Here is a 9,483-nt window from a genome sequence, read left to right on the forward strand (position 1 = left end):
GGCAGCGGACTACCTCACAAAGATGCAGCCAACCAATGGGACAATAGAGATGCAGCCAACCAATGGGACAATAGAGATGCAACCGGAAGCGTTTCTAGAAGAGCTGAAGAAAATTTTAAGTGATGACAACAAGAGAGGTGCAATTAGAATTCGACATACTTAATTTTGTTTTCATCATAATTCCATTGTATTAATTCTTTATTTCAGTTGATTTAATTGATTCAGTAGCAGTGTAAAGGGTCGGGCCTTCGACCCGTTGACAATTTCAAATAAAAAAAAAGAAACAAACTAACAAGATCTTTTATATACCATCATGACCTTCAGCCTATAAATAAACTAGTAATTCTTCTTTATTCCCCCTTTTCTATTAAATTCTAGAAATCTAACTTTTTTTTTATTGAAAAATGATTTTCCTCCATCCCTTCTTTTACACATGTTAGAGAAAATTGGGAGGTCCATCCAGCAAAATAAGACATAGATCCAGGTTAACAAGAGAGAGAAAGAAAGATGTTTGTAAATGAATGGTATAACAAGAAAGGTGGAGAATGAGTATAGATTGTTAGAAAGAATGGTGGGAATACAGCTTTTCATAATGGGTTTTTAATTCCCTTCTGGATTGGGGTTTATTTTTTGGTCGGAGGAAGAGAAGAGTATAGTTGGAGGAGGAGGAACAGAGAGTGGTGGTGATGTCGAATGACTGGTGGAATCAGGGATGGGAAAGCTTCAAAGTGAACTCAGAGGATATGGTATCGTCAGCCATAGAGATGGGGTCTGATTGTGACACATTTTATTGGCTGACGACAGGAGGTTATTGGAGCAGAAACACACCTGAGATGTTCACAGAATATGGCTTATCAGTTTTCGCATTCCAGTTGACATGCATCTACTTATTGAACCTACTCCTCCAATTTCTTCTCAAACACCTCCGACTCCCTCGCGTCTTTTCCCAGATCATGGTAGATCATCTCTTTTCTCGTTTTTAGATGTTCTAACTCGATAGACATAGGGGCCCATAGACATAAATGTTGATGATGTGCCTATCAAGACTAATGAGAACCGGACACATCAACTTTCAGGTTGTGGTCGACCTCAATTTTGAGACCAACCAGCATTAGAATATATGGCATTTTCTGACCACATTAATTTCATCTACAATTTAAAAAATGTAATAAATGAATTAGAATCAAATATACAAAGTGCACCATCAATGCATCATTGGTAAGACTAATTAAAATTTTAATGTTGTGTTTGTCTTCATTTTTATTGAAATAGATTAAAGCTATCTAGTATTTGTTCCTTCTTTGTGATTTTATTCTACTATTAAAATGTAACACATAACTTGTGAAATGGGCACACCTAAACTTCTTTCTTATCAAACACAATTTCAGGACTCCTTAATTATACAAAGTCTTCTATGATCCACTTTGTGTCGATGGTCAAGTATATATATATATATATATATATATCAAAATGTCATTAATTTTTATTTAGTGTCTTGATGGTGGTGACAGCTTGGAGTATTACTGGGGCCTACAGTAGTGAATTTGCTGGTCAAGAAGCCCACGGATATTGGTGGTGGCATGCTACAAGAGGACCCAGGCTATTTAGACAAAATTTATGGCAGTGTAGTCGCAGTGAGTAGTTCAAGTGCACTAGCTAATCTTTCAATGTTCGGGTTCGTCATATTTCAGTTCCTAATTGGAGTAAAGATGGACCCAACCATGATATATACTACGGGAAAGAAAGCGTTTGTGATTGGGAGTTTAAGTGTTCTAGTTCCGTTGGTTTTATCAGGACAATACGCATCTATCTTGAGAACTCATATGGGTTATCCGTACTCCATTCACCGAATCTTAACTTTCATTGGGGCATCTCAATCTATGACTTCCTTCCCGGTCGTCGCTGACCTCCTTGGTGAACTCAACATTCTTAACTCTGAGATAGGTCGACTTGCACTTTCTTCTGCCTTCGTTGGAGATATGGTTTATAGGGTCTTTGATATTGTTACCACTACCCAGAGGATCAATATCAGCTCCTTGTGGATATCAGTGATGGTCACTGTGTCGTTTGTAGCTTTCCTTATTTTCGTCAGATACGCCTTCAGACCAGCTTGTATTTGGATTATTAGACAGACCCCAGAAGGCAAACAGGTGCAGGACCAGTACATTCTCTTCATACTACTAATAGTCATTTCATCTTCGTTGGCGAGCTTGGCAATCGGGCAACACGTTCTACTTGGGCCCTTTATACTTGGCATGGCAGTACCAGATGGGCCTCCGTTAGGATTGAGCTTAGTTAATAAGCTGGAGACATTCTTCTCAGACTTGATGGTTCCTGTGTTTTTAGTATCCAGTGGTCTGAGGACAGATTTCACCAAAGTCACCCTGGACCACGGGTTGGTCATTGGAAGTGTGATTCTTGTTGCAATTATTATGAAGTTTATGCTCATCTTCTTCATTTCCTTTTATAACAAGGTGACCTTGAGTGATTCTTTGGCACTTGCATTCATATTGTGCACCAAAGGAGTAGTAGAAATGGCTATATATAACGCTTGGAAGGATGCTGAATTACTTGACGACGAAGCATTCTCTATAGTTGTCCTCGCATTGGCTATCATAATGTTTCTTGTGACCTATTCCGTGAGGGTTCTCTATGATCCTTCAAGAAAATATTCAGGTTATGTTAAAAGGACGATTAGAGAACACAAAAGTACTTGTGAGTTTCGAATAATTGTTTGTGTCCACGAACAAGAAAACGTACCCACTATCATCAAACTCCTTCAAACTACAAACCCAACACCAAAACAACCCATCTACGTTTATTTGATCCACCTTGTTGAGCTTCTCGGGCGGTCAGCTCCTCTTCTCATCTCTCACAAGTTGTGGAACACGGAGTCCTTACAAGACTCCCAATCTCAACAAATTATTAATGCCTTTCGGCACTACGAGAGGAAGTACGAAGGTGCTCTCTCAGTTCAACCCTACACTGCTATATCTCCGGTTGTAACCATGCACGACGACATTTGCCTGCTAGCCATGTCCAAGAGAGCATCTTTCATCATCATTCCCTTCCACAAACAGTGGACAGTCGATGGTAGTATGGGTTCCACCAATTTGAGTATCAGAATTGTCAACGACAATGTACTGAATAGAGCTCCATGTTCGGTGGGTCTATTAGTCGATCGTGGACATCTTGGTAGGTCAGCAGCGATGCTACTCAACAACTTGTCCTATCGTGTGGGTGTCATCTTCTTGGGTGGGGATGACGACAGAGAAGCATTAGCATTGGCTCAAAGAATGGCAGAGAATTCAGATGTGGTCCTTAAGGTGTATCACTTCATTCCTGTGGATAACACAGGAATGAACACACGACAACTAATGCTAGATGATGAAGCAATAGCGGAGTTTAAAAAGTATACCATCCATTCGGGTGATGACGAAAGGGTTATGTTCTTCAAAGAGGTGGTTAGAGATGGAGAGCAAATGATGACTGCAATAAAAAGGATGGAAAACGAGCACGACCTAATGATGGTGGGGAGACGTAATGGGGTGTACTCGCCATTGACAAAGGGGCTCTCAGAATGGAATGAGTGCCCGGAACTAGGTATTCTTGGAGATATACTTGCCTCATCAGATTTCAAGTCCGCACTTTCGGTACTGGTGTTGCAGCAGCAGATCACTGGATTGTCCACATTTGACTAATTCCTTCTACTAGAAAAAAATACTTCTTCCAAATTGTATATCAGCCAGCAGCTAGTACTGTAATTATTTCATTATAAGTAGTTTTCTTCTCTCGAACCTCTTTTTCTCTTCAGAATTTTTTTATACTTAGTTTGGTCTGATCAGTCTTTGACTAAAGAGAATATATGATGAGCCTAGTTCAACCAGATATGCAATCTAATTGACTCAGACTAGAGTGTTATTTAAACTTATTGTAGTTGAAATATAGAAACAACACAAACAAGCAATTCGATTGATCCCACTCAGACTGTTTTAAACAATAATAGTACTATCCTTGTGCATGCAAACTTGATTTTTCTTCTGATGTAACCACAAGCCTTTTTCATTCCTGAAGGAACTAATCTATTGTAATATGAATAGTATGACTTAAAATTATGCCAGTATCACATGCATTATTATTGGACTAATATCAAGACCAACGATATGTTTAAATAATATCACCGAAGAATCGCGAGGGTGCATCATTCCAAATCAATGAAGAGAATCCACTGACGTAATTTATTTTTTGGTTTCTGTATGTTTGAATACAACATACACGTTCTACCTCTCTTGCTCATATTCTCTCTTTCTTACATAAATTGAAGCACCCAAGACCTATTTACTTGAAGAAAATGGCAAAGAAGAACGGAATACAACCTACTTTTGTTTGTGTGAAAATTTCTCTTTAATTAGTTGTTTGAATGATTTAGGAAGTGAATGATACAATATTACATGTTCAACATGTTTTTTATACGATTTTGAGTATATTCGGAGTATTTAGTGATGAAAGATGAAAAACATAATTTTCCAGGAACACAGGAACCTTAACTTCGAGGAGGGTTCAGGTTACGTGGTCAGCGGGCCACGAAATGGTTTGTGGTCCACCCGCCCATTGCTTGTCGGCCACGAAACCCTCCTTGAGGTCTGCTCTGGCAAAGGGGATACTTTCGTTCACCGGAATTGTGCATGTGAGAGAAAGAGTAGGTGAGGGATATGGAGAAGAGAGTAAGCGAGAGAGATACAGTAAGAGACTGAGAGAGATAAGAGAGGAGAGAGAGATCGTGAGAGAGAGTGAGTGAGAGATGGAAAGCGAGAGAGAGAGAGAGAGTCAATGTTGATTGACTAAGTCTGTGTGCCACAGAGATTTTTCTTTATACCCAAAACCCCATCCTTAAACAAGTCCGAGAGAACTTCCATCGATAAATATGAGGCTTGACCAATACCAAGCTGGACATAATTGAGCTATACATTGACCAATTATAAGAGAATTATTTAAGCGATTATGATTAATCGATTAATCTAGATTAGTTGGGGGAATCTCAAACTCAATTATCAATATATCTCAATTCTCAACCTAACATTTGGATAACTAATTAAGGTATTTTGTATAACCTAGGGGTAAATAACTTAATTAAATGAATTTTGAGTAGTTAAATCTGCGAATAGGGTGGGGATGTATCATGATCTAAGGAACCGATCTAACCTATGACATGTTTATTAAACAAGTGTGTATTTTTTTAGGTAGACATCTAATGATATATGGGTAGACAAATTTAATGCATGTTCATTGTTCCTAAACCAAATTTCATTAATTTTACTTTTTAACTTCTTCATGCCCATTAAGCTCCCCATGTGCATTCAATTTCCTCAAGAATAAAGTATCAACTTTCTTAGTTACACATTCCAAAAGAAACTTTCTCAATGAAACCATGAATCCCAAAAGAAAAGGAAGAAGTTAAAAGGAACCAAAAATATCCATTTGAATTCCAACTTCTTGAATGAAGCTTTTATTGTCGAGACAGATACTTTGTAGATTGACCACATATATCTGGCTCAACGGCTGTCCGCCACATCAATTTTCACTTTGTGGTCGACTTCCATTTTCGGAAAAAAAAACATTTTTCAACAGATAATATCAATTTTAGTACGAACTTTTTTTTTTCGGAAGTGTCTATTTGTCGACACACATACTTTCAGATTGACCACATGTATCTCTGTAAAATTATGAGAAATAACGAAGAGAAAAAGCAGATAAACCGAAAAGAAGGAAAAAGGAGGCTATTGGACTTTTATAAATGAAAAATGATAGAGGACAAGAAAATCCAGACATACTGTAGACATACATCTTATGTGGCTTGCTGTGATTCGTGTTTTTGATGATTCTAATTCATTAGACAACAAATCACGTCAAGCCACAAAAAATCAAATTGTTGAATCATTAATAATTTGAATTTCACATAACGATAATACTATTTCACCCGGACCTTAATCCCTAGTTTTGAAATTTAAAATATCAATTAAGGCGTGAAGTAGAGAGTCAATGTAGTTTTGTTGCTTGAATTAACAAAATAATACCACAATTAATTCCTACAATTTTCAACTGTATTACTCAATAAGGATTCAAGAAATTGAAAGATTTGGCAAGAACACAATAAAGTACATTGATTTTATCCACAAATAAATGATCCACAAAGAAAGACTGGCAAAAGTAAAAGAAAATTGTTTGATTTATCGTCTGATAACAATTGTATCTAGGGGCACGAGCACTTTGTAATTTACTGTAATCAGGGGATATGTCTGATTCCTAAACCGGAAAAATGTTTGGTGTCTTCAGAAATACTTTCGAGATGAGGTTTCCAGTCTTTGCTAGCTCTACTTGCCCGTCTTCGATGTCTAGTTGATTTCTTTTCCGGTGGAATATTTTCTTTCACGCAGTCCATTTGAACTAATTCCTCTTTATTAGTCATCGTGTTTGAAACAATGTTCACTATTTTCTTCGTATCAATACCAATACGGGTATTTGTATTTGTATCTGTATTTTGACACGACTCGATCTTTTTGTTGCAATTGGATGCCTTTATTTTGTTGTTGTCTTTGACTTCAACGCTGATGTTGTTGGTGTCGTTGATTTTCTTTCTTTCTGGAACGGAAGAAGCGGGAATCAAGAAATAAATGTTACCTCGTTTGAGTTCAGAATCGGGAGAAAGAATTAAAATTCGACGAACCATGCCTTGAGAAGAAGAAGGTTTGCTTAAAACATAATTTGGATTGGCTTTAAGGACTTCACCAGCTGAGATTGAACGTGTTAATTCTTCAACTTGTCCATTCAAATGAACAATCCTGATCACATCTAGGGCTCCACAAGGAATTACACAAGCCAAACAACACCTCAAGCTATTTCCCATTCTATTTAGCTTCTAATTTTAGATCTCTCTCTAGTTCTTCTTCTTCTTCTTCCCTTTGGACTCCTGATTAGTTGATGAGGAATCCTTTATTAAGATCGGCCAAGACAAATGCTCTCGTATAAATACACACCCACAGAGTAGATAGAGGACAACCATTTAAATTAGACAAAATTAATAAACTATTCAACTTCTCTTAATAAACCAAGTTTTTTTTATTATTAAATTAGATTGGAATCTCCTTCATTGGATAGTTTAGAAGACGAAAATACCCTTGTATGGTGTTGATTGAGTTTTCATCTTGACAATCACATTATGTCATTGCTTGTTAACTACTTGACTTAAGTACCCTTCCTAATGATTTTTTGTTGAAAGCTTCATCTTTGTTTTACAACTCATTTCTTTGTATCTTATCATATTTAAATGGGATAGTATATTGAGGAAGTACAATCATATATTAGCCTCAATTTTGAGATGATTTAAAATTTTATTTTGAGCGAAAATATTTGTTAGGGTCATTGACACTTCTTATCATTATACTGTATTCTATAAGTATTCTTAACTAATTTAAGCTAACCTAAAATAACTAGTAGTTTAATCAATTTCACACGTTTGAACTCCACATGCTATATCACCACATCTTCAAATGGTAAGGCTAAGGTGTCTCTAACCCGGTAACCCACTTGCACAAAGTTGCGACACATAAATTGCAGAGTTTTGTTTATCTTTATAGATGCAGGATTTCGGAATATTTAGTTTGACCATGATGCTTTTTCTTTAGTTTTATTTGTACATCTCGTCAAGTACGGAAATACACAGTTGTGCACGATTTGAGATGCTGGAATTGGATCAAAATTTAATCGTCTTTCATAAGCATCATATTAATTTTACAAGTAATTCCAATGAAAGAGGTGGTCCAATCCATGGACCACAAACAAGATTCCGCAGCTTAATTACAAATGCACGATTGAATTTGGCTTATATAGTACTGCAACTGGAGGGCAGCACGACTCTTAAGAAAGAATTTAGGAAGGTATTAGTGAAAGTGATTAGGTACGGAATTAGAACTCACTCAACTCCCTCTCTCTCTCTCTCTCTCTCTCTCTCTCTCTCTCTCTCTCAATTTTACCTCCTTAAATATTTGCTAAAACCAGACCATGACAGCTGTTTTCCTTCATAACCATCTTTCTAACTTTTTTTAAAGCCAAATTACCGATTTGCCTTTCTCATTGTAAACCTAGAAATCGTGAAATGAGCTAATGATTTTGAATTATAATACAGACCCTCTTATAATACGGCGTGTGATGCTTGAATGTAAAGAAACAAAAGTAGACAAAATGTCTTTATAGACATTTCAAGACATTTGATCCATAGACAAAATGTCCTGGGGACATTTTAAGATCTTTAGTTCATTGACAAAATGTGTAATGCATATTATATTTGTGTTAATCAAAAATATATTTTTCGACTTTTGTAGACATCTGTGAATATTTGTGGACATTGATGGACATTTGGTAGACATTTATTATTATTTTATTATTATTATTGTTTAATCACATGAAATAATATATTTATACTAACATTTCAAAAATATATTTTTCGACTTTCGTAGACATCTGTGAATATTTGTGGACATTGATGGACATTTGGTAGATATTTATTATTTTAATATTATTATTATTGTTTAATCACATGAAATAATATATTTATACTAACATTTCAAAAATATATTTTTCGACTTTCGTAGACATCTGTGAATATTTGTGGACATTGATGGACATTTGGTAGACATTTATTACTTTAATATTATTATTATTGTTTAATCACATGAAATAATATGTTTATACTAACATTTCAAAAATATATTTTTCGACTTTCGTAGACATCTGTGAATATTTGTGGACATTGGTGGACATTTGGTAGACATTTATTATTTTAATATTATTATTATTATTAATGTTTAATCACATGAAATAATATATTTATACTAACATTTCAAATATATATTTTTCGACTTTCGTAGACATCTGTGAATATTTGTGGACATTGGTGGACATTTGGTAGACATTTATTATTTTAATATTATTATTATTGTTTAATCACATGAAATAATATATTTATACTAACATTTTAAATATATATTTTCCGACTTTCGTAAACAATGTGACTTGTCTGCTGTAAAACTACACTATTTGTCTCATCAAGGAATACTGAAAAGACAAACATAATAGAAGTTTAATCTGGCTTGGTTAAGTGCTTATGCTAAATGGTCAGAATATAGTATATCAAAAGACACTCTATTTCTTAAAAAAAATACACCATATTTTGTTTGTATTTCTATCTATTTATAGACATTCAAAACCATTAGTTGTTTTTTTTGTTGAACTAAATATATTAGATATAAGAGTTATTACACGGTATTTAAATCTTATTACAGTACATATTAATAAGAAAGTACGGGACATTCCGCCAAGACTTGGATAGATTCTTTTTTCTTGCCCATTTAGCTAACTTGTCGGCCTGAGTATTGAGCTTCCTGCTAGTGTATTGGAATAGAACTTTTTCAAACCTGTGTTTCATTT

At 35.3% G+C, this 9,483-nt stretch overlaps 2 protein-coding genes across 2 annotated transcripts; one reads left to right on the top strand and one right to left on the bottom strand.

The window, feature by feature from the left end:
* The first annotated feature begins 329 nt into the window (after window positions 1-329).
* On the top strand, window positions 330-3,797 carry LOC147557794 (cation/H(+) antiporter 15-like). The gene is made up of 2 exons (XM_086659380.1): window positions 330-956; window positions 1,512-3,797. Exons 1-2 carry the CDS (start codon window positions 687-689, stop codon window positions 3,699-3,701), a joined length of 2,460 nt encoding a protein of 819 aa, XP_086515506.1. The 5' UTR covers window positions 330-686; the 3' UTR covers window positions 3,702-3,797.
* Window positions 3,798-6,029: 2,232 nt separating this feature from the next.
* Window positions 6,030-7,086, bottom strand: LOC147557795 (uncharacterized). The gene has a single exon (XM_086664301.1). It carries the CDS (start codon window positions 6,902-6,904, stop codon window positions 6,284-6,286), a length of 621 nt encoding a protein of 206 aa, XP_086520427.1. The 5' UTR covers window positions 6,905-7,086; the 3' UTR covers window positions 6,030-6,283.
* Between the last annotated feature and the right edge of the window lie 2,397 nt (window positions 7,087-9,483).

The sequence above is a fragment of the Eschscholzia californica genome, unplaced genomic scaffold, assembly GCF_041429995.1.
Source record: "Eschscholzia californica isolate CP2 unplaced genomic scaffold, dmEscCali1.0.p SCAF_2, whole genome shotgun sequence".
NCBI classification, from domain to species: domain Eukaryota; kingdom Viridiplantae; phylum Streptophyta; class Magnoliopsida; order Ranunculales; family Papaveraceae; genus Eschscholzia; species Eschscholzia californica.

Bases quoted from the DNA above. Each gene is read 5' to 3' on its own strand.
- LOC147557794 (XM_086659380.1), top strand. From the start codon at position 687: ATGTCGAATGACTGGTGGAATCAGGGATGGGAAAGCTTCAAAGTGAAC. The intron at 957-1,511 runs GTAGATCATCTC...TGGTGGTGACAG, and splicing joins GCGTCTTTTCCCAGATCATG to CTTGGAGTATTACTGGGGCC.
- LOC147557795 (XM_086664301.1), bottom strand. From the start codon at position 6,904: ATGGGAAATAGCTTGAGGTGTTGTTTGGCTTGTGTAATTCCTTGTGGA.